The sequence below is a fragment of the Anoplopoma fimbria genome, chromosome 17 (genome assembly GCF_027596085.1).
Source record: "Anoplopoma fimbria isolate UVic2021 breed Golden Eagle Sablefish chromosome 17, Afim_UVic_2022, whole genome shotgun sequence".
NCBI lineage: Eukaryota > Metazoa > Chordata > Actinopteri > Perciformes > Anoplopomatidae > Anoplopoma > Anoplopoma fimbria.
In genome coordinates, this window is record NC_072465.1 from 5,886,940 (window position 1) to 5,914,103 (window position 27,164).

Consider the following 27,164-nt stretch of genomic DNA (forward strand, 5'->3'; position numbering starts at 1 on the left):
CTGACTTGGTGTTCTACTGGAAAAGGTCAACAATATTATGTTTAGATTATGTGTTGAGTACCTCTCCCCCACTTCAATCACATGGTCCCGCTGCAGTATTTAGGTGATGGGTTAAGGGAAGCTTATCATAAAAACTACTTGGCTTCCCTGCTGTAAATACAGGATGTCAGCCATTATTAGATGTGGCCCAAATAGAGCATGACCTCTCAGCTGTTGTTTTGTGCTCCATGTCTTTAAGTATAAACGTTCTCAGGACAAGACAAGAGTGTATTTGTTCGTGGAACTTTACAGTATTTTGCAAATGATACTTCCTCATACGGAGGCAGTTGTTAGTACTTTTCCTTTGTTAGTCAGCCATGGTGACACGCACAGTCATGATTACAACCTGTATCTGTAACACCATTATGCTGTTGACGTTATTGTGTCTCATGCACTTCCTATTTGGGTTACTTCACATCAAGTCACTGATCCTCCTCCTCCAGCGTCCTTGGCATGGCTCATTGAGACACTTGAAAACAATAGTTCTTATTAGGTCAAGGGTCAGCAGTTAGATTCGTTCATGGTTCAGTTTTTTCTGCAATATTCACAGGAAAGACATAGGGCTAGGTTTAAAATACTATAATTAGATTTATTTTTTATTCTTTTGGGGTTTCGATTGATTAATAAATCTTTTAAAGTCTACTTTTATTTTAATATAGGCTACAGTCAGACACAGTACCTCCTGCTAAAAGACATCACATCTCTCCAAATACTGTGCAATCAAAGTTGTATATGTATGAAATAGCCTGGCGTGTAGAGCAGACTGAGGCTGGAATATTGATTATGACATGGTCATGTAAGGTTTTCATTGGATTGTGATATTTACAGAAGATTTTTGAAAAACTCCAAAAAGTAATCTAAAATAGGGAAATGTATTGTCAGCTACACAACATTAAAGCTATCTATAATGTGTTGTCTTTGCTAAACTCTGAGATGAAGCCCAGCCAGACAGGTCTGACCAGTATAGTGTTCAGGGCATGCTGCCTGGAGCTTGGGTGTGTGGAGTGCAGGGGGAGTGTATACGTGCAGTTGGGGTCGGGGTTGAGATCACTTAGCCTTTTGGGGAGGAATGTGTTGGAGGTCAGTAGAGAGCCATCTGACCTTCAGTCATGCTCACTCTGAATCTGAGATCCATTTGTTCCCTTTCTTTATGTTTCATGGTGTGAAGAACTCAACGATTCCCTGATTTCTTTCTCTTCTCTAACTTTTCCATTTGTTTGTGAGTGATTGTCTCATTCATCCACAGATGTGCAGTTAAAGGCCTTGTGCTTAACAAAAAGTGTCAACACTATCACAGGCTGCTGATAAAGGTATCATGACTGCCACTGAAATATTAACTCAAGTTTGTGCTTTTCACAGACCACGGAATTTGCATGACCTCATAGCAGTGTACTTTTAGGATGAGACGGGATGAGTAAATTATCTGGAACTGGTGATCGAATTTCAAAAATATTTTCAAACCCCCCAACATTCCTTGTCAACTTCTCAGGCTGCACCAGTAATGGTTTAGGTTTTTCACAATAAAGGGATGCACAGTAATGCAAGACAATTTTAAGAAACCTCAGATAAATTATAGAGATTACCTCTGAGTTTGTCTTATTTATGAAAAAAAAAAGCCTGAAGTTACATAATTAAACATCGATACCTTCAAAGAAGAGTCAATACTTTTACTAGCACTGCAAGAAAATCAAGCTCTGCAAGTTAGACTGCTGCTGGAAAATCTCCAAACTCTTCCTGGTTTATTCCTACAAATAAACTTTGCATGGCAAAATTTAGTTTCCATGGTGTATGCTATTGTATGTATTATATAACAAGTATCCCATAAGCTAAGTATAACAATTACTTCTATAAAATATTATTGTCGGAGATGTTATGTTGAATATTGGTGAATTTATATATTGTGGGACAACTATAGTACTGTCTTTGTGCCTTTAGCTGCGTGACTCTAGTCATGTTTCCAACAATGGATATAGCATCCTCATAAGTGTCATGCGAAATGGAAAAAAAAAACTTAAGCCCTGTCAGAACTTGTGGGGACATTTCTCAGCAGCCAAGTGGTGGGTGGGGTGTAAGAGGGTGTAGGGTGTAGGGGGCAGGTAGGCTGCTACATCACTCCATCCAGTTTTAGAAAAAACCCTCCCTCCCGGCCCAAGGTCCCCTATGTGTGCGTGTGTGTGTATACTATACTGTGAGCATCGGTGCAGAGGAGCTCTTAGGCAGGCTGCTGTCGGACGCACGTACACACCACACACCGCCATCAGACGGACGCCCATGATGAGAGGCTGCTCCAGCCGCACCAAGCTCACACAGAACCAGGGCACAGCGGGTAAGACGCGTGTTTTCGTTAGGCTTTAGCAGACCAGTGCATTGTGGGGGGGGGAGTTTAAACTGTGCATCTTTAAATGTAGGTCGAGAAACTCCCCGATTTGCTGTCGGCGCTGTCACCGTCGAGACCTTTACCCTACATAACAACAACAGGCGTTAGTCTGTGGTTGTGTTCTAGCAGCCAGCCTCATTCGTTGCTTTAACACGGAGGGAGAAGAGCCAGGCGGATGTTGTTGGGCTGCAGTGGGAAACAAACAAATAACACTCTGTAGCCTGAAGCGGATCTCCTCTGTGTCTTGTCTGTTTATAATATTTCCATTTTATACACGCTGATCGTGATGGAGATGCTGCTGACGGCTGATGGTTGTGCGTGTCCTGTCTGTCTGTGTATTGTGTTTGTGATTGTTGTGATTGTACAGCTCGTACTGGGGCTGCTACGATGACAGTGTTTTGTCTTTCAAGCACCGTGTTCTGGTTTCTTGAGCTGAAGCGGATCTCTCGGCGTGGCGGATGTCGGTTAACTGTCGAGTGTAATGTGAACATACTATATTGGGAAATCACTTGTGCAGTTTAGTTGGGGGCTAAAAGCTGCTAGCAGCAATCTGAGCCTGACAGCTGATGTTTCGGGGAGGAGCTCGCAGAGCTGTTTCCTGTTCGTTGCCCAGTGGGAAGTATGCAAGACACCACGATTGAAAACTATCTAACATTTTCCACACAGTGCGCATGTGAGTGAATGCCTGCTGCTGTTTTCACAGGCACTACCCAAGCTTTATGCAGATAAGATAAGCTACTTAAAATAAACATTGCCTGACCAACTTGTATCCATCTGACAATGCACAGTAGGCTATGTGCAACAGATTGTATGCTCTTTTTTAAAATTCTGCACTGCACCTTGTTTATAGACCGAAAGAGCTAAAAATATATCCCGAGCATGAGTTGGGTCTATTTATGTGCAGACCTGATGAACCTGAAATGTATTATAGTCTACTTGCATTCAGGGAATTTGAGGGAGCGAAGGAGCTATTTAATTAGAAAACCTCCATCTCACCATATTTAGGTCACCGTCCCTGTTGCTGTAAAGACTGACTGAAGCTTAATATAATCAGTGCATCAGATATTCCTGGAACACATAAACAGATGAACAGATAGTACGGGGTTACCACTCTGTCACACCTGCACATTCAATCCTGTTCAGTTTTTATTGACACTGTGTTAGTGTGGATTTATCTCCATGGTAATTGCGTAGGCAATTGTGATGACAGGGTGACTGGACTCTGGCACTCTGCCTGAGATGGACAGAATATGTGTGACACTTTTATACAAATCCTCTGACACCTTTCCTGCACGCAATCTGAATATTATAGGGCATCACACCTATAGGGATTTGTTGCAAGACTGTTGAGTTGCATTGCATTACAGGTGTGTCTTACACACTGGTAGTTTAAAAGTCTGGGTCAACACACTTACTGAGAAAGAGGGAGAGTAATGTTGCCATCTTGTGGGCATTGTTAGCTCATGCTTGTTAGATCACATTTAATGCGCCCTCGATAAAGTTGCTCAAATATATTTAATAAATTTGTCACTAAGTAATGGCTGATCTGTGAAAACTTGGAGTATCAAGAGAAAGTGTTGCACTATTTTCACAATAGATATTTTTTCAGATAAGATATTTTCTCTTGTCAAAGCATGAAAATCCCAGGTGTTTCTAATAACATTAACAAGAGTTCCATGTATTCAAATGTCCCAGTCATGTATAAAAGTGTGACAGTGAGTAAGCATGCACAATACCAGGAAATTGAAACAGCAAAATAGACAGTCATCGTTAATGTTATCATTTTACACCTGTGTTTTTCCGGTTTGTGATGTAAGAATGTCTTCTGTGGAAAAAGGCCTGTTAAAGGTTATGAATTTGAATATACTCAAAGTAGTGGTTGGGTTTGTACTCTTTCCCCATAAAACACACAGCCAGTTGTCATGTGCCTTGCATTTGTTTTTTTTTTACAAATATCGTGAGAAGACTCTCAGAGAGCTCCTAACTTAGCCTAAAAATTTTGAGCAAAGAGTCCAAGGAAACAAGGAAGGGACAGAAACTTTTACCTCAGTGAGGAGGTTGACCCCGTTGCTATGGCACATTCTTTTAAAGAGTTGTAATTTGGTTCACCCAAAAACAAAATGCATTCAGTGTTAATGGGCATATAATGGACAGTGGAATCGTTAGGCTTAGTACAGTAATGTAGACTATATTCAGACTTTATGAATACTTTTTTATGTTATTAACATCTCTGTTGGGTAAATTATTATAAACTGTTAAACTTCTTATGAGTCCTCCTCCCTTCTCGAAACAGCTTTTCACTCTAGGAGATCTCTTAAGGGCTAAGATGCTTTTCTCACTTTCTTGGATCTCATATTATCTGTTAGGAGGAATTCTTAGAAACACAATAATTCTACAAATGTCCCTAGAATTACGTTACAAAAAATAACTCTTTGTATTGGAAACTTAGTGAATACGGCCCCAGGGGTTTTGAGTCATTCTTTCTGAACATTCTTTCTGGGCTTAGCTATGCTGGACATTATATGAGGTCACCATATAAGGAGATAAACAGGTGAACCAATAAGAACAATTACAGTGTAATTTGTCCCACTTAAAAACTTTGGCGAGAAAGTAAGGGAGATATGATTCAACAACAATCCTTACACACTCAGACATTGTTGAGAAGAGGTGAAATCAGACAACATGATAAGTGAAACCCCTGTGTGAATTGACCATGGCAGTGAAAGGCCTTTAAGGCAGCTTTTCTAGATTTGCTTTCACTCCATGTGGTGTGATAGTAATACTGTTTTTAATTACAATTTTTAAGGATGATAATACACTAATGCTTAAATGCAGCACTTTGAAAGCCCAACTCACCATCTTGCCCCTTATAGCACCTCAGTCATTTTAGTTCAAGTCTCTCTCTGCTTCATGTAGGCTGCTGTATAGACAAATGACTATGTAATGTGACAGAGGTTGCTCGTAGTCATTTGTAGTAGCAGTTCTCCCTCATCTTTTAGCTTGATTTGGTTTTATGGCTGGCTGCTTAACTGTTTTGGTTCACTCACACTGCTCTCATCAGTCCCATTTCAGCAGGAAGCTGCTTTCAGTGATAAAGCTCTGTAGGTCTTTTTAAAGAAACACCCGACAAACTAAGTTAGCTACGACCTGGTAAATATATGAAGCATTTAGCAGCCAAGGAGGAGTCGTGTATTTAATTCATGAACTAGAGTGATTTTTTGTTTAGGTGGTTCTGCTGCCCCAAGAGGTTAAACGAATAATTAAACGTGGCTAACTAACTTTAGACAACAGACCTTTCCACAGCAGGCAGACTTCATTAGTGTAATAAGACACACATGGGCCTTTCCTGCTGTGACAGCAGAAACATATTTTGTTAAAGGATTTTCTATAAAAGTTGCATAACTCCTTCAGCATCTACTGTAGCCTAATAAAGGATTAGATAAGATAAGATAAGATAAGATAATCCTTTATTAGTCCCGCAGCGGGGAAATTTGCAGGCTTACAGCAGCATAGAGTTAAAGTGCACACAAGAGACATAGTAAAGAAAGACAAGATAAAAATAAAAATGAAAATAAAAAAAATAAAAATAAAATAAAAAGACAAGTATTATAAATAAGCAATAAAAACAGTAGAAAAACACAATAACTGAAATATAATATTTACAGACAGAAAAAAAAACTATATTAACTATTATTGCACAGTTAATTACACAGCATTATCTTATCTTATCTTATCTTATCTTATCTTATCTTATTTTAGAAATCCAGCAATAATAGCATACCTGCCATGTTAGAGCTGCAGCTCCATGGTCAAACAATTTGCTGTTTTTGCGGAAATAAACAAGTCACAAACAATTGACAGTTATCCTTGTGCTCTAAAGCAGCTTTGCATAGCTTGTGTTTTCTGGCTGAGCACTCAGTGTCTCTTACGGTAATAAGATGCGCTGCGCACGTACTGCGGTCATTACGGCCGACCGTCGGTTTCCAATGTGGCTAGACTGGAACACGTGACACCCGCTCTGACCGAGAGAGACCGAGCGGCCGGGTCTTCTCCATCACCGCAGAGCAGCGCGGATGAAACACCGGTCACATCCAGAGCAGCATCACGGGAAAAGGCCCCGTGTTCCCGCCGCGGCTGCCTCCACCTCACCGCAAGACGGAATGGAGGACAAAACACCGTCAAATCCGCGGGAACTCACCCAGAACCCCCTGGAGAAGATCTGGATGCCGTGTAAAAATGGCCTTCCTGAAAAGCACATTTCTCAGAGAAAGGGTGCGTATGACGACGTGGCGTCACTTGTTGGCACATTTATCTATTTCAGCGGTGGTGGTTGAATATAGTATAAAAACATATCTATAATTGGATTCATCTGACGGTTGTTTAAACCAGCAGCGCTAATCCGTGCCCGGGCATGTGGCATGGAGCATATATCTCAACCTGCCGGTGTGTGTGAGCTGACGGTACTACGGTTACGTAAGGATGCACATGTTGTCCGCTGCGGATGAAGGCTGCTCGCATCGAGGAGAAAGGACTGATACCAGAGGTGTCCATCTCATTGTTACTGTGTGCCAAGTCCACCACCAGCTGTTGGTAAACAGGAATTGTATCCCTGCAGTCATGTGAGCGATTTGCCCTCATGTTGATCCTCACATTGGTCATCTGTCTGTGTGGTTAGGGTCTCCTCACTGTGGTCTGACGTGAGGAAATGATCTAAATGCCATTGCAATCACGAGCATGTGGTGGGTAAATGGGTCTGTTTGTGTGGAGTGAAGTTGGTTGGTAAAGTCAATAACTCAACACAATCAGTTAGGTAGATGTGGACTGCTGTGCCCTCCTCTGATAGTTAGTTTAGTCTTTCACCGTACTTAAAACATGGACATTATCTTACAACAAAATAGACATGGTGGAGTAGCACCCATGAAGACTATCTCGCTCTCTGACCCAGTCATCTCTGCACACACTGCAGCGGAGTGTGGAAACTCTCTGTGAGCTGTCTCCAGATGTCTTAGCAGAGGTCGCTGTGCCACTGCGACCTCCTGTCCTGGCTGAATATATTCTCAGAGTGGTGTGATGTGGGTTTGTCTTCAAGGCAGATAACACAGGATGTCATACACACATATCAATGTGAACAATCTAATATTTAGGTTAATATTGACTCCTATAAATGATGTAACGTACATATTATGTGTGATGAGCGCTTTACTTAATCTTTCTCTCCCCTCTCCTTCTTTCATTGCAGTTTGTATGACCAACTGTCCCACCCTGATTGTGACAGTGGGCCTACCTGCCAGGGGGAAGACCTATATTTCCAAGAAGCTGACCCGCTATCTCAACTGGATCGGCGTGCCCACCAGAGGTACGACTTCTTGGGCTCGAGTGGATAGTTTTGTTGAAGCATAAATTCTAGAGAATAAAGGGAATTGATTCAGAATGTGCATCACAAGTTTCATGCCAAGCGAAAGTTTTTTTCAAGTGTCCTTGCCTTCATCTTTCCCATAGAGTTCAATGTTGGGCAGTACAGGAGAGAGTTTGTGAAGATCTACAAGTCCTTTGAGTTCTTCCGTCCAGACAACGAAGAGGGCTTAAAGATCAGACGGTAAGAGTTTAAACTGGCCTAGTACTACCTTAAAAATGTATTTAACCACCATCCATGTGACATTTTAAACATATGTTATCTTTGATCTTTACAGACAATGTGCCTCAGCAGCATTGAACGATGTGCGACAGTATCTCACAGAAGACGGAGGCCAAGTTGCGGTGGGTCAAATATTAAATGCTGTTTTGGTTTAGATGGTTCAGGCAGATCAAACATGATATGAAATGCTAAAAAGCTTATCCATTTTTGTTCTGTCTATGTTAAACAGGTTTTTGATGCAACAAACACCACCAGAGAAAGACGGGAGACAATCATCCAGTTTGCAGAGCAGAATGGCTTTAAGGTAACTGTTGGGACACAATTCTGGGAGGACAAATGGCATTAGTTGACATCATAGAAATACAATAGGAGTAGAACGGACATTCCCGTTAAAATCAACGTTAGTAGAAAGACATGCTACCTAGCTCACTAGCCATACATTTGTCGGAGCTGCGTTCACTGACATTTCTTGTCATCATAACGACTAACAACATTCGCCATTTTCTTTAATTCAAGTCAATTGACCATGGAAAACAGTTAAATGTCTGCTCTCCTCATATTTCTATTTCTATAGTTGACCTTCACACTGACCTTGATTTGTTCCTCCTCATTTTCTCTCAGGTGTTCTTCGTGGAGTCTGTGTGTGAAGACCCAGATGTCATACAGGAGAACATAGTGGTAAGTGAATTAATTTATCTTTTTATTTTATCTCAAGAGAAAATGTACTTCTGTCGAAGTTGTATTCACTCCTCTCTGCTGTTTCTCTGTTTAGCAAGTGAAGCTGGGTAGCCCCGACTACACCAACTGTAACACAGAAGAGGCGGCGGAAGATTTCATGAAAAGAATCAAGTGTTATGAAAACTCCTATGAGCCGCTGGATGAAGTCCTGGACAGGTGAGGGGCATAGCTGGTGTGGAGAGTGTGTTTAGTGAAGATGTCCTTGTGGCAGGGGGAGTAATTTGGTGCAGTAATTTAATATTTTCTGTCACTTGAAAAATGTAATCAACATGAAGCTTTTTCTCATGCTTAACAATTCTGTTTAATTAAGAAAAAGGAAATGCAACAAAGTTTGCTCACACAGATATGTACCAACGGATATCTTTTTCACAATTACATTTGGACTATTTATAATATTTAATATTAAATTGACTATGTTGGTTTTTGCTCATATTTTCAGATCTATTAAATTCAGTAACACTTCTAAAGGTTGTTATGCCATTAATTATGAAGGATATTGCTTTACTTCAGTAATCATTTGCTTTTCATGTAAGGTCAGGAGTGAACGTTTTCCTCCTATTCGCTTAGTACGAATATGTGACACCACACAAAACGGTTTTCACTTAATAACTTAATCTGATAAAAGTGAGATTTTAATGTGTTGTTGCAGTCCTTATTAAATTTGCTGAAATAAATGATATTCATGTTTTATAATGGGTACCAACATTCTTTAAAAGAAATTTGCGTAGGGTTTAATTTGTATTTCTAAACAACTAATTATCCTGTGGTTCTCAAATCTGTGTCTGCGGTCCTCTCTCAGGGATCTCTCCTTCATTAAAATCATGGATGTGGGTCAGCGCTACTTGGTTAACAGGGTGCTGGACCACATCCAGAGCCGGATAGTCTACTACCTCATGAACATTCATATCACGCCGCGCTCCATCTACCTGTGCCGCCATGGTGAGAGCGAGCTCAATGTCAATGGACGTATCGGTGGAGACTCTGGCCTCACACCTAAAGGGAAAGAGGTATATCTAACTTTATCCATCATTATGTCTTACATTTTTTCACAGAGATGATAACATTTTTTCCTTCTCCATGCAGTTTGCAAAGAAGCTGAGCCAGTTCATCCAGACTCAGAGCATCAGCGACCTGAAGGTGTGGACCAGTCAAATGAAGAGAACCATCCAGACAGCTGAGGCTCTCAGTGTGCCCTACGAACAGTGGAAGGTCCTGAATGAGATTGATGCTGTGAGTATGGCGTTCTTGCCTGCTAAGCAAGCACAGCTGGCTGCTTACATGTGTGCCATGTTAACAAAGTGTAATCTGTGTGTGATGTAATTTTAGGGCATGTGTGAGGAGATGATGTATGAGGAGATCCAGGATCACTTTCCTCTAGAGTTTGCTCTGAGGGACCAGGACAAATACCGCTATCGGTACCCAAAAGGAGAGGTAAGTGGCTAAAGTTCAACTTTAATATGTTTAGTTTAATGATGGGGTGTTGTTATGTAACTGTTAAAGTGTGGTTTTTGTATTTCAACATTGAAGTAGAATACATTCAAACAGTGCGTCTCTGTTTTGAATTTCTGAATTTCCTAAAGCAGAGTTGGTCCTCCTTTGTGAAAATAAAGACGGACTCTCTCTCATAGAATCCCACACGTCACGACAAACGCAGTAAAACTGTGTCCAGATGGCTACTGGCCACTTACTCTGTGCTAATGAGCCTCAACTTGGACAAGCAGCCTCTTAGAATGATTTGGCTAAACACCAGATTACAGTAAACAAAGACTTCACATTAGTCTGTGAGTGATTTTGTGTGTGTGTGTGTGCCAGAAATGTGGGGCCAGGTTGTTTACTGTGTGTCTGAATGCCCGCTGGTCTGTTCTCACCTTAAGTCCATCCCATTAACTCTCCATTAATCTAACACAGGAAGATGGATATGGGCATTAGCTGGCTGCCCAGGCAGACAGGGCTTAAGAAAATCTTGTTAAAGCTGGTGTTGGTCTAGACGGCCTTTATGGATTCTATTAAAGAGATTGATTATTCAGCAGTGGGATCAAAATAGATTGTGTGGAAGTTTTAATTTACTGATTTAAGTCTTTCTTCTTCAAATGAAAACCTCTTTCTTAGTGATTAACTCAAAATATCCGCAGTAGAAAATAAATATGGATAAAACTGCCTTTAGCTCATAACAAAGATCCTGGGATTAAATCGTGCTCTGTTTCCGCCCCCCTGATTTCCCTCTCTTCCTATCTCTTCTGACTCAGTCCTATGAGGACCTGGTGCAGCGGTTGGAGCCGGTCATCATGGAGCTGGAGCGGCAAGAGAACGTGCTGGTCGTCTGTCACCAGGCCGTCATGCGCTGCCTGTTGGCCTATTTCTTGGATAAGACAGCAGGTCAGTCCTTAAACTTAAGTAAACCCCTGAAGGCAGGGGACGTTAATACAGGCACTTTACTTCGTCAGAGGTTGTTGAAAAGCACTGTGGGAAATGTAGAAACTCGCTAAATACTCCTAAGTAAAATTCGATAAAGTAAGTTGAGGGAAAACTGCGTTCACTTACAAAGCGGTGGAATGAAGATTACAGATTACATAATAAATTTTTCTTGAAGAAACATTTTCCTTTTAGTTACACTTTTACTGTAATAAAGTATTTATGCCTCATTTTAAAAAAAGACACTGGATAAAATGTTTTGTACACTGAAACGTTCAGTGTGAGGCTATGACGTACTTTCATAGTTCCCAGATTGAGAAGTGTGTTACACTCTTTGCTGACTGACCTGATTTCCATGTTGTACATCTGGGCACTGTAGCAAAAAAATCTGATAACAATGTTTTATATATATTTTCTTTAATTGCATTTTTTCTTTTAAAATACTACAATGTACATAATATATTTTAAGACTATGGATGGCTATCAGTTGGATTTTATTTTACTGTATTTATTATTATTGATTATATTTAAAGATACTCTTATCTGTCATTTTTTATTTGTATAACATAATACATTTTTTATTTATTTAAAAGATATAATTAATAAAAGGAGTAAAAATAACCGCTGAGTGAAGTTTAAAAAGAATGAGGAACAGTCACCAGAAATCAGTTACTATCAATCATCCTTTCACTGCCCCCCCCTCTACTGCTGCTAATGCGGATTAGCTTGTTCATAAAGATGAACTGTTCGACTAATAAGTGCGCTGTGGCTTTAACATACCAGTGGTTAATGTGACACTGCCCAAGTTTATGCTTGTTGAAAAGGCATTTTGATTAATTACTTTTGTCATTTTTCAGTAACTAACATACAGTATTTGTCAACTCAAGCAATATCTTTACCTTCCAACTCCTGTCCTTACCATAAAGAATACTCTTAAAGTTCAAAAATGATAGATTAAAAGAAGTAATATATAGTGATGTTCAGGAATGATAGTTCTTTGTTTATTCCGGGAGTTTCATTAATCTGTGTGATTCTTTACATAGAGGAGCTGCCCTACCTGAAGTGCCCGCTGCACACCGTGCTAAAGCTAACACCAGTGGCCTACGGTAAGACCGGTCTCCTATTAGCATATATTGCAAGTGCTAAATCTATTTCTAATGAACAGTAAAGAAGAAGAAAAACTTGTCTGCCACCTGAACTAATGAAACAAATCTTCTGTCTGCATACTCAGGCTGTAAAGTGGAGTCCATCAGCTTAAACGTGGATGCAGTGAACACACACAGAGAAAGGCCGGAGGTGGGTATATTGTTAACGGCATACAACCACACACACAGCAACACACACACACTGAGCCACTTTGTGAAAGAGAAGATGGTTCACAAACGGGTGGGTCCGACAGGGGCTGGTTGCACCAACAGGTCTTATGTCGGTCATAACCCGCCGTTCTAAGCCCGATCCAGTAGTTACACTGGTTGCACCATCTAGGCTTAAGCCTTATTCTAACTAAGACCAGGTGTAAATCTTACGCCTAGTCAGGAGCAGGCGTAAAGTCAAAATCCAATTCGGAACAATCTTTTATCACGCCGTGACCGTAGTCAGCTATGAGGTGATTATTTCCTTAAAAATAACAGTCTATCTCAATCTGAATGTTGTAAAACCCCTTGAAACAGAAACCATTAATAAGACAGCTATCTGTGTGGCAGGTGGTGAACAATGTGCCGGGTGAGGGCAGAGTGTTTGTGGTCAACGTTGTGCGCAGAGAGTTGTTCATTGCAGCCATTTTACACACAGAAACTATAGGCTATGTAGCCTTAACTAAATATGATTTAGCAGACTTCTACAGAGAGGGACATATGATATGATCCCTGTCTATTACACCAGCTGGATCATCACAGAAAATGTCCTGGGAAATGATCTCTACAAAACAGCAAACAATATTATAGAAACCAATTGACACTCTTTTCTGCAATTCTTTTAATGCTATTTGATGTTGTCTTGGATTTCTAAAACCGACCAGCTTTGGTGTGCTCTACAGTTGACCACCAATGTCAGTAGCAGTTGATGTCCATTAGATTTCCCTTCTGTTTTTCTACCATCCTCCCAAAGAAAGTGGCAGGATGCTGCGACTGATAAATGCTAAGATACCGATAGGGAGATTGTTAATGTATCCTAGCAACGCATTCTGCTAGGCAAAAGCCATAGTTCCAAGGTCATTTACATAAAAGGGCATCAACTGAGTTAAGACTAGGCTTAAGTTCAGTTAATACAACTAACGCAAAGTCCATTATAAAGACCGACTAAGTAGTTAGGACTGGGCTTTGTAAAGACCAGTTGGTGCAACTAGGGGTTGAACATCATGTGTCACATGTGATATATCACCGCCATTGCAGTTCCCTCTGATGGCTGTTTGGCTTCAATGTATGAGATAGTAATGAGCTCAGGGCAGGTTTGTTTCGGATCTATGTATGAATTATATGTACGACAACAATGAATAATACTCCTATTGCCTCCCCGTCACACCCTTTTAGATAAATATGCCTCTGTGTGTGGGTCATGTTAGAGTTTGATAAACTGATAAAAGTAGTCTTGTAGTTCCCAGTGAAATATATCCGTCATAATACAAAAGTATTGTACTGTCATAATGTAGTGTTAAGACAGTGAAGATACGTACCTTGCGTGAGTAATGTAAGATGATGCAAGGCTTAGAAAATCAATACAATCAGGATAATTTATTAACCCCTAAAGGTAAAATTTGGGATTTTTAGACCGTCCGTTACCCATTAAGCCTCTTTGTGGGATCATATGTTTTTGTAGCAGAGAAATCATCTGACTTTATAAGAACACCAGGCCTGCGTTGGTAACACATAAGTGACAGACACCAGTGACGAAGACAGAAACATAAACACACATCTAGACTTCCAGGTCTTCAGTTCGTTGGTGTGCAGTGGATTTAGTATCTCCTATGTGTTTTCATCCCTCCCCCTCTGTGTTTTTATTTTTATTTTTATCAAACAGAACGTAGAAGTGTCGCGGATGTCAGAGGAGGCTTTGCTAACAGTGCCAGCTCACCAATGAAGCAGTTATCCCTCACCCCACCCCCATCCTCCTTTACCCTTCTTTACGCACAATGTAACCTTCAGACGCACAATGTACCTGGCAAACTCGGCAACCTCTAGTGTTTCTTCTCCACCTTCCTTTGATTGAATCTCCCTCCACTGTTCTGAGCTTTTGTTTTTTCCTCCACTTATACTTAAAGACATGATGATGGTGGTAATTGACTGGAATCCAGTTTCTAATTTTGACACGGATCTTGTGTCTTTAGCACATTCTCCCATTTTTGGAGAATGAATGAAAGACCAATGAAGGGTTTCTGAACTGATGATGTAATCCCAATTGTGAAGTTATGAAAATCAAGCACCTTTTTTGTTGAAGCAGTGATTTAGTGATGTAGTTTGTTTTCTCATTGATTTTGCCTGTTGAACTAATTTTACAATGTTAACTTTTAGCAGTCTTATCACTTCATTTTTCTGTTGGTTGAAGCCAGGACGCTCTAATCTTAGTTTTACAGCATTGCACAACACAAAACGAAAGTTGTGCCTTTTTATATTTTGCACATAAACAAATCAACTCTGTTTATTTTCATATAAAATGTCCTCTATTGCAGTTTGTCTCTAGTTTTAGGGATGTCCAACACTGTCTAATGAACATCCTCGAAGTACATATTTACTTTATTGTTGTTTTTTTTGTTCAATTCTGTGACAGCTCTTACAGTATAATATATAAGAGGAAATGTTTGTTTGTTTCTAAATAAACTCCACTCAACCATTTCGTGTATCCTTACCACACTCTTCTTGTACCTTATTTTAGAAAAATTTACATGAAAATAGGATCCCTCTCTAATATCTGAAAGTTAGGATTTTGGGTTAAATTCTTAACCTTGAATCAAGGTCCCTGATGGTATATCTTAAAATATAATACGTCTAGCCTGCCTAGCTGGATATTTCTTACTCTTACTACTTGGAGATCAAACGTGGCAGACTACTTCCTTCCTATTTGTACGAGCCACAGCACTGTCCTTCCTGTTTACTCTGCTGTGCAAACTGTAGACTCAGATATTTCCTACTTCATTCGTATGCAAAGACTCCACTGGGATGCATAAGAAAGCACTGCCATTCATCACCCTGAACAAAACGCTCACTGTGTAACACACAGATTTCTTCCTGCCTCCATTTAGAGTGATAACAAAACGCGAGCTGATACTCGCAGCTAATAATACTGGCATTTGTTAAAATATATATATTTTTGAAAATAATTGATTATCTTGCAATGCCAAAAAAGTTTTCCAGGAGTTGCTGGCATGTACATGATATGATCCAAATAAACACAAATAGATAGGAAAAGTCTAGTAATCTGCATTTGAGTTTTCAAAGAAACCTGAAGCATCCAGTACAGCTTCAAAAAGGTCAAATCATCTGTGTCCAAACTAGATGTATCAATCAAAAAAAATGTAAAACCTTTCTAATATGACAAACTGTCTTGAAAGCTGTGCTACAGTACATCAGTAGTTATAACAAGTGCAGAAACAATAGGATATGCATAACTTTTGTCGATGTATGGTAACTAAATTGTACTCTGTGCTGGGTTTTTTTCGACTTCCTGTTAATGTGTTGGTACTCGTGCGGTACTTATTCAAAAGGCATCTGACACCAAATCATTCCTCTTTTCAGAATGTGAACATCCATCGTACAACTCAAGACGCCCTGCAGACCGTCCCCCCTCACCTCTGACTGCAGCTGGACCTCTCGTTCTCCCGCTCCCTTTTGACTGAGTCACTTCACTTTTACAATCTGCACAACCTGCCCACAGTGGTGACTGCCTTCTCTGTAACCCTTATGTCTGTCTTTTAATTTGAAGGAGCTCAACCTGAACACACTATGTGTTCATATTTGAAAGCTACAAGGTGTGGAGCATAGCTGGTGCTGATTATTTATCCGTCAAACTCTTGGCTCACAGTAGATTCTTGTCTATTTGGTTTTACCATATATTGAATATGGTTACAGTGTGTTGATATTGTGCAGCAGTAGAATTAACCCTGATAACCATTGTGGCTTTATAAAATGATCTTTCTGCTGCATGTTTGACATGCTACTGTATTGTGCAATCATTGTTTTATGTGACGGTGTCGTCAGTGTTAATATGCAATTTAAAGGTTACAAACCTACCTGGAAAACAGCACTATGAAGCTTACTATTTTGACTATGTGGTGATTTAATGAATGAATGAAAGAATGGATGGACTGGGTCATAACTATTAATATGGTGAAAAAAAACTTACATTTTATACAGACCAAATCATAGCATTTGATGATTCTTTAATAAAATATGACATTTTTTGTTGTGAAGAACACATCTGAGCACACAAGGTTTTGGAAAAGCAAAAATGCAATGTAAGCTCAAAACTGTTGATGTTGATATTGGTTATGACTTCAAAATGTACATCCTGGTTAAAGATGTGTAATTATCTTATGTATAATTATGTCTGTCATTATCTTTGTCATTATGGGTTTAAGTATTTATTTGGGCTGAATTGATGATTATTTTATGTTTGATTAAACTGCCATTACTTACTCAATACATTTTTGAGTCTATAAAAAGTCAGAAATAAAGAAATGGGCATCACAGTTTTTCAGAGCACAATTTTATGTATTCTACATTGCTGTTTTGTCTTACCGATTGTCTTAAACCCAAAGATATTTAGTGTGCTATCTTAAACCAGCTTATATTCACACTTGAAATTTCTGGTAAAAATATGGAATATCTAAATTGTTGCTTGTTCATTTTCTGTTGATGAATTCATTGACTAATTGTTGGCTCTGTTATTTATTGAGAACATGTAGAGGGTGCCAGTCAGATGGATTTGAGTACTAATGTGTCTGTGGAAGTTTCAGCTGATGGGAGTTCACAGAGCACAGGGTTGGATGAGGTTCTATTGTCTCTCTGCCACATGCTGGTTCCCTGATGGGGCAGGAGGAGGTGGAGGCTGCGTGATCAGAATCAAATAGATGAGCTGGCACAGTCTAAATATATGATCGTGAGCAGGGAGAGTCCAGGGGGTTATCATATATGTCTATCTTGCTACTTTCATAAATATTAGGCCTTTATGTTGTGGCACAATTGTGGTTGGGTTAAATAGCCCTTCTTCTCAAGGAAGGTAAAGTGAATTCAAATTCAAAAGTATTTCATCTTTTTTTAGAAATTGCTACTTTCTTCTCTGTGGATTACAGTCTATAGCTAAATCATTTGGATTGCATTAATGTGAACAAATGGTGTGAAACTAAAATGGTTCACATAGTCTGCTATGTTACTTCCCCACAGCTGAAATAACACATTAAGTATATAAAGACAGTTGTGGCCAAAGTGCTGACTTAAAATAACTTCCTCAAACAGAACAAATCTGATTAAAAGGTACAGCAGCAGCACAAATGACACAGAATGATATAAAGTATTTAAATAGGAACACCAAATGTATAAACAACTAAGTTTTATTATCTTTCATCATTATTTTCATACATGTCTTTTGGTGGCTTCTTTATAAACCGCTCTCACTCCATGACGCCACAGAGAGTGTCGCGAACATGGCGTTCCTGAACAGAGAAATTTTGGAGACTAATTTGAAACAACAGTGACAGATCACGCAGACTCACACGAAAATACAAAAACCTGGCCGGTTTATTTGCAACAGCACATTCTCAACGCCCCTGTATTCATGGCTATCAACTTGATTAATACTTTAAGGACCCGCCTTTGTTTGGGGATTTGTTCTACGTGGCTGTAAATGAAACTGGTATATATTTCATTATATACAGTCGTTGATATTCATGAGTACAGGGAAATACTTGAGACGGGTGCAAATGGTGTCATCGCCGGATTGGACATGTTCCTCTCATCTCCTCGCTGATTGGCTGTTTACTCCTTTATATTTCCACCCCTGTGCTGATTTGGCCCTTGGAGCATTTTCCTAGTTGGTGTGGGAACAACACTGCCATCAGAACTGTGGAGAGGAGAAATGTTATTATTTTCCATGTAACCATTTCCGTCTTTTAGAATACAGAACATTTGTACACAATTACAGCTATTAGTCTAACTGTTAAATGCCCAAAAACCTCAAATAACAATATCTAAATTAAAAGCCATGAAAGCAGAGAGCAGGTTCCTTACGTTCTTGAGGAATTCCTCAGCAACGATACGGGCCCTGGCATTAACGGACAGTTTCATCTCGCTGATCTCCTTGTCGATCTCCTCCATGAAGTGGATGACAAAGTCCACCAGCTTGTGTTTGTACATCTGCTCCGTGTGGAAGTTGGTAATCAAGAAGCTAATATCATATCCCTGAAATCACAGTGCAAGGGAGAAAAAAAAAAGCATTGGTGCAACTGGTCAACACTTTTTAATCCCTTGTTATTGTAATCAGGGGAATATTGAGGGATTTTATGTTTGTATATTGTATCTATTACATATTTGCATGAAGAGCCCTTTGACTTTTTCCATTTAATAGATAAGCACTTTTCCTGTTCCTTTATTCTTCCTGTATATTGATTCCTCTTTTGTCACTCACATTCTTCAATTCTATTATACAAAACCACCCGTCTATTTCTCTTTCTTTCTTTCTTTCTTTCTTTCTTTCTTTCTTTCTTTCTTTCTTTCTTTCTTTCTTCTCTTACCTCTACTGCTTTCCTCCTCAGAATGAAGAAGTTCTCCGCTCTCATCATCATGAAGCGCATGAACTTGTGGCAAAGGATCTTCTCAATCTCATCAGCCTGCATTGAAGAAGTTTTGTTTAACGTGTGAACATAAGGAAATCTGCGTTGTGCATAGCTCATAGCCAATAACAGCCCAAATCCTGCTGGTTTTAATCACCTGTTTGACAGCAATGCTGACTCTGACAGAGTTGATGGATCCCTCAATGAGAACCCTCTCCTTGTCATTACGGCTGATCACCACAGGTTGAAGTAGCAGCTCCTTACTGCTCCTGTAACCACGGAACAATCCAGCCATTAGAGAGAAAAAGTTTTAGATGACTATGTTTTCTAGATACCGAAAGTTAGAATTGTGCTAGAGACTCTACATGGCTCTTAAAGTAGCTTGTTGGAAATACTCTCAATCTTCTTATATATTTGAAAGACACCTCTAAATAGGCTGCTGCAAGTCCCTGCAGGCCAATTTCAAAGCCTTGCCAATACTTGTGTCATTTTTCTCCACCTAGATTACCTTATGCAAGTTTGCACAAGTCTGCACTTGTGTGACAGCTGCTTGTGTGAGGATCTTCAAATAAGCTTAGGGGCAGGAGAAACAGGAGGAGAGACTGGAAAGCAGGAGGACAAGCAGTGAGACTGCTAACTCCAAACACATGCCTTTAAACATACCTGACCTCCACCTCGGGCTTGTTGTGACGCTCCACCACCTGAGAGGAGAAGTTCTCCAGGCAGAGCGCCGCCTGCAGGGTGGCCCTCACAGCGTTTAGGTAGGGGCGCAGAGTCGCAGTCTGAGGAGACATTGTATTAGATCAATACATATCTAGGTGGGTTCAAATGCTGAGAAGATCTTGTTGGATGATGCACTTGTTAGTTGGAGGTTTCATGGGCAAACTGAACATCCCAGTCTAGTGAGGGTGACTTGACTAGCGTTGTCAGCCTGTGAGGTCATGTTTGATCAGGAACCGAAAAATGTGCTGTATGCAGTGATGCAGTGGCTGCTGCTCAGTTACACTTTAGGTTTTCCACCTTTGTATTTTGGAGGTATAACGACTATCAGTCATTTGAGAAAGAAAACCCTGATGGTAATACAGATAGACCTGATGTAAATGTCTATAGATTCGAGGGTCCTAAAAACATGAATGATTTCGCTTGCGATAACGTCCGCGGATTGGTTACCGACATTACAACACATTAACATTATTTAGCTCCTTCTACATCACTGTGCCTGAACCAATACATATCTATGCCCCCGTCTTTGAACAATTTTAACAATGATGAGAAAAGACAGCTCAGCTCGATCACTTTGGTTTCTGCAAATCGTTTCAAGGATGCCCGTCCTCTCATTTCACCAAAGCCAACCAGAAACCCCGTCTACCAGAAATACGAAGCTATAAAAACCAACCTGGCCTTAAATGTAGCCACATTTAGCGGAGATAAATGGCTAAATAATGAAACATAAAGATGCATTTAGTGCAAGACACTTACCATTTTTGTGCTGTAAAAGACGGAAGTTCCTCAGCCACGCCTGGGACTCCTCTTCCGTAAATCCTACATCGTCTAGTACAGAGAGGGTGCGCTCGTTTTCTCTTCAGCTCTTGGTGTCAAGAGACAGATTTCTCCACAAAACGGACGAGCGACTGTTTGCGCGTATAGCTCCGCCCAGGTGGAGTCTGTTGTCTGTAAAACGAGCATACCCTCCGATGCAACCATCCCGGTGTGTGAGCAGGGGACACGAAGCTCTGCGGACGTTGGTTCAGGAGTTATTTTGACTTTCTTTTAACACGTTATTGAATAAAAAACGAGTATAATAACGTAAAAATCCAGTTATGATGCAATTAGACTGCTGAACGACGGTTTGGCGGGAAAGTATTTTGTATGCACCATGAGACAACATGGTTTGAGCCGATGATACCATTCTGCCATTGGCTCGACATCCACCGTAACATTACTTATGATTATAGTTATATTTGAATGGATTAAGACAGTCGAAACCTATAATGTATCTATTATGGTGTTATTAAATCATTTTCTAAATACGACTTTACCGATAAGAGGCCACGTATCCATGTCACACCCCCGTGTAACCATAATGGTTTTTTCCATCATGGACGCTACACTCTGACCGTAAATATCAATCCTCTTAAACATTATTTGATATACATCTGGGCTTTTTGTTAGTTCTATTCAATTAGTATACTCTTTATAACCTAATGTAAAATGTTTGTGTGCAAAAATCGTGAAATCACAGCTACAGATATTAAGATGTAAGAGTAATGTGGGCAGGTTGGGCCCAGCGAGCTCTCCTTCTATGAAGCAGACCTGAATGTGCGTGTATCTGGGTGCGTGCGTGAAATGCGTGTAATGCGTGTGTTGACAGAAGGATGCAGACCAACTGAACCACAGCTGGACATTACTGTGTGTGTGTGTGTGTGTGTGTGTGTGTGTGTGTGTGTGTGTGTGTGTGTGTGTGTGTGTTTTAATTATCATCATAGCCTACACAATGTCTATTTTCTTGTATCAGTTACATCAGACGCTGCCAGGTCTTTGCCACACCGCATCATGAGTGAATTGAAGGACTGCCCTCCACTGAAATACTATGACTTCAAGCCCGTCGAGCATGTCAAAGTGTGTCCCCGCTACACTGCTGTGCTCGGCCGCTCAGAGGACGATGGCATCGGCATTGAGGAGCTGGACACCCTGCAGCTGGAGCTGGAGACGCTGCTGTCCTCAGCCAGCCGCCGACTCCGAGCCCTAGAGGAGCAGAGACAGGTAGGAGGAAGTTGGGATCCCCCCCATCCTTCATTTAACTTCTCTGTGGTATGGGGTTTCTGTGTCTGTCAATCTGAAATGAAGACTCAGACCACATGCGTTTTGTTGCTTATGACATCCCTATTACATTACATTACAGTCATTTAGCAGACGCTTTTATCCAAAGCGACTTACAATCAGTAGTATATTACATATCATTCACCCATTCACACACTGATGACAGGCTACCATGCAAGGTGCCACCATCAGACTCTAACTAACATTCATGCAACATCCAGTCCACACCGATGGCAAGCCTTCGGGAGCAACTTGGGGTTAAGTGTCTTGCCCAAGGACACATCGACTGCCGAAGCCGGGTATCGAACCACCGACCCTCTGATTGGAGAACTACCTTGCTCTCCACTACGCCACAGCCGCCCCTATGAAGTTGAACACCATGGCCATGGGCCCTCAGACCCTTTGATGTTTAAAGCATAAGCTGACCACTAGGGCCCCTCGGCACCTACAGTGTGAGGGTCCCTGGTCCCTGCAATGTGAGGCCCTTTGGTCGTTAAAGTGTGAGTTGACCAGGCTTCAGGATGCATATGCTTCTGGTGTGAGTTGCCCACTAGGGCCCCCAAGTGTAGCATCTGGAGTGGCTCTGGGTCTGCTTGGGTTTATGTGCTGGCAGCACCCTGTCTTTCTGCAGGAAGGGGCTATGCTTTGTGTGGGTGACTTTTTTTTTATAACCAATGGGTTAATGATCAAATTGTTTACTAGAGCCCCAAATTGTTTACAATACTGTGGCATGTTTCATTCAGCTCAGCCAAAATACGGAAAAGAGAGCCCATATTTAAATTAGAAATAATATTTAAACTTTGAGAAGAGTTTTTTTTTAAACAGTTCAATAAATACATGATGCTTTCAAAGTCAATGAGTAATGGTTTCTACTAATTGTGTTCTAAATAACGAAATAATCGTTTTTTTGCCCAGGGGCCTGATGGGACCTCGATCCAGTCCTGTCTTTTAACCCACCTTCTCTGTGCTGCCTCTCAGATCCTCACAGACTGGCAGGACAAGAAGGGAGACAAGCGCTTTCTGAAACTGGGAAAAGACCCAGACCCTGCTGCCACATCTCGCCACAAACCAAAAAAGCAAAAGTTGGACGGCAAAGGCAGTCACGCACCAGGTCCAGGTCCTGGCAGACCCAAATCCAAAAATCTGCAGGCTAAAGTCCAAGAGTATGAATTCACTGACGATCCACAAGACATTCCCCGCACTCCTAAAAACGATGCACCCAACAGGTCAGCAACAACAGCCATTCATAATACCACTCAGTTCTGTATTTGCTTTGCCTCAGTGTGTTTTTTTCCTGTTTTGATCCTCAAGTCATATCTGCCTTTATTAATCTTATAAGAGAGGCTTGTCTCACACAAGTGTGCTGTAGAATTAAGGTAATATGAATGAGTTTTGTTCTGGCAAGGTATGTTTGTGTTAATTTAATTTAATTTATTTCAGATTTTGGGCATCAGTTGAGCCATATTGTGCCGATATCACGAATGAAGAGATACGATTGCTAGAAGAGCTTCTGAAACCCCCAGAGGATGAGGCTGAGTATTTCAAAGTATGACATACAAAGCCATGTACCTTATTATTATGTTACACCTGAATTCACGTAAAGCATAGCAAAAATAATGCATGTTTTTTTATTGTGTAAAGCAAAATTTTCATTTAAGATGTGTGTTGAGCTTTGGCTTGTTGTTAACTGTAGATTCCAGCTCTGGGGAAACACTACTCTCAGCGGTGGGCTCAGGAAGATCTGCTGGAGGAGCAGAGGGAAGGAGCACGAGCTAATGACAAGAAGAAGAGCCTCATGGGAGGGCCGCTGTCTGAGCTGGATGCAAAAGGTGAGGGAAGACTGCAGCCTGCACCTTGAATGACCCCCAATGGGCCAGTGTGCCCTTGGCATAACCATACTGCACAAGCATGTATCCACCTTAAAACTCATCTTAATTTTTAACGGCTGTAGATGTGGACTCCTTGATGAAAAAGTCAGAGTCCCAACATGAATCACCAGAAGACGGATGTCCCTTCGGTCCTCTCACACAGCGTCTGCTCCAGGCCCTTGTAGAGGTCAGTATGCTGTGATCATGAATATGCACTGATAAAACTTCTAATAATGCATATTTAGTAGATTTTGAAAATACAATTGACTGATGAGGGAGATATAGCATTAGAAAAAAAATCATGTTTGAAGATTGTGAAAACACTCACCACGTAATTTTTCTGTTTTCTTTTTTTAGGAGAACATTATATCCCCCATGGAGGATTCACCTATACCTGACATTTCAGGGAAAGATGCTAATGATGGCGCTGGGACTTCACCTAGAAGCCAAGGAAAAGCTTTCAGGTATTTGTCCAACACCCGATGAATGTAAACATCCGAAGCATCAATAATAGATCTCCATATTAGATAACTTGGCCTGTTGGTAGCCAAGTTCACACACAAGTTACATTAACACACAGACCTCAAGTGTCTGACGTAGGATAATAAACACAATCTGTGTTTGACCCATTCGTACCAGACTGCTATCATGGGTAAATCCCAGGACAATGGGCCTCGTTCACTAATATATGCGTAGAAATGTTCTTACTTTGCACAGGCAAAATAACAGCTGTATTCGTATCATGTGCACACTGGCCAATCGTTCTACCACCATGGGTTTGTTAGTGCAGTGGTTCTCAAATGGGGGTACGTGTACCCCTGGGGGTACGTGAAGGCACTCCAGGGGGTACGTGAGATTTTTAAAAAATATATTTAAAATTAGGATCCATTCAGCGCTTAGTATTACATCTTTTTTTCAACCAAAAATGCTTTGCGCTGGTTAGGGGGTACTTGGCTAAAAAAGTATTTCACAGAGGGTACATCACTGAAAAAAGGTTGAGAACCACTGTGTTAGTGGATCAGAATCATTCTAAATTTACCAACATGTGCCTGCTATTTCAATCAGTATACTGCCACGCCCCCTTTTTCTATATAAGGAAATAATTGTGCCTCGAACTTTATCCTGGTGAAGGCAGCCAGGTTTTTGTAAAGGAGAGGAGTGTTGCTTCTAAAGCACAAAAAACAATGAATTAAGAAATATAGACAATAGTGACTGAAGGGGAAGGCAGAAAAAGCACACTTTCTGAAGTGTTTCCACGGTGTTAAAAAAAGAAAAGAAAAAAAGAAAGAGGCTTGGGCTGCGATAACCGAGGCAGTGAATGTTGTGTCACCTGAGATACTGACTGTGGCGCAAGTAAAAAAGAAGTGGTTTGATATTAAAGCAAAAAAAGGAATAACGGACTGGAAGAAAAAGAAGGAAACAGGAGGAGGAAGAGGATCATCTAATTTTTCAACTCGAAAAGAGAGACACAATTATTGGACAAATATCCATAAGTGGGATATGTCCAAGAAATTAGTGAAAAAGTGAGGACATCTAGCAAGGACTTTCACCCAGAGGTAATTTATTTAATAATCTTATAAGGGCTCAACCAAATAGTTAAAAGCTACATTCATAACATTGAAATTCAAAAGCAACATTTAATTTGCTGCACAGCATCTTTTTTTAAAATTCTATTCTGTTTTCTTTCGCATCAACCAGGTCTGCAGCTGTAATTCTATGAACTGTAGATGCATTCACTTAACAGAACTGTGACTCAAACACCTGTATGTGATGTTTATTTATCTTGCCACACATATACACGGGTCACATTGTTAATCTGACTGAGGCTGCATGTCTACAGTTCTGTATAGTGGTTGTGAGTCTAGTCTTGTGTGTCCTCAGCAGTGCTCTGAACTGGGTTGGCACATAAAGTTTATTGTAGGTATCAAATTGCCATCCTGAGCCTTTTACTTCACTCCATGTCTCATATCTTCGGTCTTTCTTTCCCCCTCCAGTGTTCCTCACACACGTTCTCTGGAGGCTCGGATCAAAGAGGAGCTGGTGGCTCAGGGGCTGCTGGACTCAGAGGAGCGACCTGGACCAGGAGGAGACTCTGAGGACGAGGTCCTGGCAGAGCTGCAGAAGAGGCAAGCAGAGCTGAAAGCCCTGAGTGGGCACAACAGAGCCCGTAAGCAGGAGTTACTCAGGTGAGGACACAGGCTAACGATGAATACATGTACCACAAAGTAAGCTGTATATCAATTAAAGTCTGATCCACGATCAGCTGTTGACCTTAACTTTTGTATTTGTGCTGCCTCACAGGTTGGCAAAAGAGGAGATGCGCAAGCAGGAGCTCAGGCAGAGAGTCAGGGTGTCTGACAACGAGGTCATGGAGGGATTTCGGCGAATAATGGCAGCCAGGCAGAAGAAACGAACTCCAACCAAGAAGGAGAAGGACCAGGCCTGGAAAGCACTGAAGGAGAGGGAAAGCATCCTCAAGCTACTGGACGGATAAAAGTAGAAAGCGTTTGTGTCAGGGGTTTATCCAGACAAAATGTGGAAAAATGGAAGAAGAAGAATCTTTCTCCCATGGATTGACTCAAATAAGAATTGCTGTGACAGCTGTTAGATGGTCAGTGAACAGCTGTATTTATGATTATGTAGGATACTGTTTACTGCACGTCTGCGTGATTTGATTAGGGACATTTCTGTAGTAGTTTTTTTTTTTGTCAAGAAAAGCAGAATGCTCGTTTGATCAGTAGCATTTAAAACACATCAGAGACTTTCTTTTCTTTCTTTGTCCTTTGAATTTCTATGTTGTCCTTTTCTTTTTACCATTGTAATGTTATGAAAACAATACACAAATGTTTGAATAAATCAGTACCACTTGAGGACAGTTTTTTGTTCTCAAACCTATCTGCTTACCAGCATCAGAATACGAAGATCTAAAGAAACACTGCTGCTACTGATTCAAATTACGGTTACATATCATTGGATCAATTCATATTGCTTGTGTTGCGTTTTTTTTTTCTTATTGTTGACCATTTTTCATAACTACTATATTGCATAGACAACAAGTAAGATTTTACTTTATATTTTACCAAGCTTTAAAACCAAGGGTTCCAAGTCTTTTATCATTGAGACTCTTTGCTTATGAAGACCAATGTTGCATTACAACGTTGGTTTCTAACAATACATTTACCTTTTAGAATCCAGCAGCACGAGTCCATGTGTTACCCCTCTACACTATTTGGTCATGTTGCTTTCTGTAATGGAACAGCCAAAGGAAGAAAAACTGGTTACAAGTCATGCACAAAAATGGTATGAAGTAATGTTTTAATGACTCTTATCTCTGTGCATATTTTTGCATGTTTAAGTTAAGCCAGAATTGAAATTTGCTCCACTGTTTATGCACTGGCTTTAGAATAATTTGTATTGGTATTTACAGTAATATGATTACACCAATAGGAGGGAGCATCTTGAGAGGCAAACCTAAGGCAACTGCCATTAGCCAGAGTAAATGTCATCTGTTTCTTT

General features: G+C 40.6%; 3 protein-coding genes across 7 annotated transcripts; 2 read left to right on the forward strand and 1 right to left on the reverse strand.

The window, feature by feature from the left end:
* Nucleotides 1-2,132: 2,132 nt before the first annotated feature.
* pfkfb4a (6-phosphofructo-2-kinase/fructose-2,6-biphosphatase 4a) lies at nt 2,133-17,644 on the forward strand. 4 transcript variants are annotated; one of them, XM_054617439.1, is made up of 14 exons: nt 2,133-2,365; nt 7,656-7,772; nt 7,916-8,012; nt 8,107-8,173; nt 8,281-8,355; nt 8,673-8,729; nt 8,824-8,945; nt 9,589-9,796; nt 9,873-10,019; nt 10,116-10,220; nt 11,036-11,165; nt 12,245-12,307; nt 12,433-12,497; nt 15,929-17,641. In XM_054617439.1, the coding sequence occupies exons 1-14, from the start codon at nt 2,200-2,202 to the stop codon at nt 15,986-15,988; spliced, it is 1,479 nt and encodes a 492-aa protein (XP_054473414.1). In that variant the 5' UTR covers nt 2,133-2,199; the 3' UTR covers nt 15,989-17,641. The 4 variants fall into 4 exon arrangements, with proteins under 4 accessions (XP_054473414.1, XP_054473413.1, XP_054473412.1 ...); XM_054617438.1 differs by lacking the exon at nt 15,929-17,641 and adding an exon at nt 14,217-15,022 and having other exon boundaries at nt 2,159-2,365; XM_054617437.1 differs by lacking the exon at nt 2,133-2,365 and adding an exon at nt 6,398-6,688 and having other exon boundaries at nt 15,929-17,644.
* An 82-nt stretch (nt 17,645-17,726) lies between these two features.
* Nucleotides 17,727-20,535, reverse strand: LOC129106110 (actin-related protein 2/3 complex subunit 4-like). The gene is made up of 6 exons (XM_054617443.1): nt 20,440-20,535; nt 19,624-19,742; nt 19,118-19,229; nt 18,922-19,017; nt 18,419-18,589; nt 17,727-18,251 (listed from the first exon to the last, which is right to left on the reverse strand). Exons 1-6 carry the CDS (start codon nt 20,440-20,442, stop codon nt 18,246-18,248), a joined length of 507 nt encoding a protein of 168 aa, XP_054473418.1. The 5' UTR covers nt 20,443-20,535; the 3' UTR covers nt 17,727-18,245.
* A 376-nt stretch (nt 20,536-20,911) lies between these two features.
* tada3l (transcriptional adaptor 3 (NGG1 homolog, yeast)-like) lies at nt 20,912-26,518 on the forward strand. 2 transcript variants are annotated; one of them, XM_054617440.1, is made up of 9 exons: nt 20,912-21,078; nt 21,476-21,723; nt 22,759-23,006; nt 23,221-23,326; nt 23,474-23,609; nt 23,732-23,835; nt 24,006-24,112; nt 25,643-25,834; nt 25,950-26,518. In XM_054617440.1, the coding sequence occupies exons 2-9, from the start codon at nt 21,514-21,516 to the stop codon at nt 26,140-26,142; spliced, it is 1,296 nt and encodes a 431-aa protein (XP_054473415.1). In that variant the 5' UTR covers nt 20,912-21,078; nt 21,476-21,513; the 3' UTR covers nt 26,143-26,518. The 2 variants fall into 2 exon arrangements, with proteins under 2 accessions (XP_054473415.1, XP_054473417.1); XM_054617442.1 differs by lacking the exon at nt 20,912-21,078 and adding an exon at nt 21,133-21,218.
* The last annotated feature ends 646 nt before the right edge of the window (nt 26,519-27,164 follow it).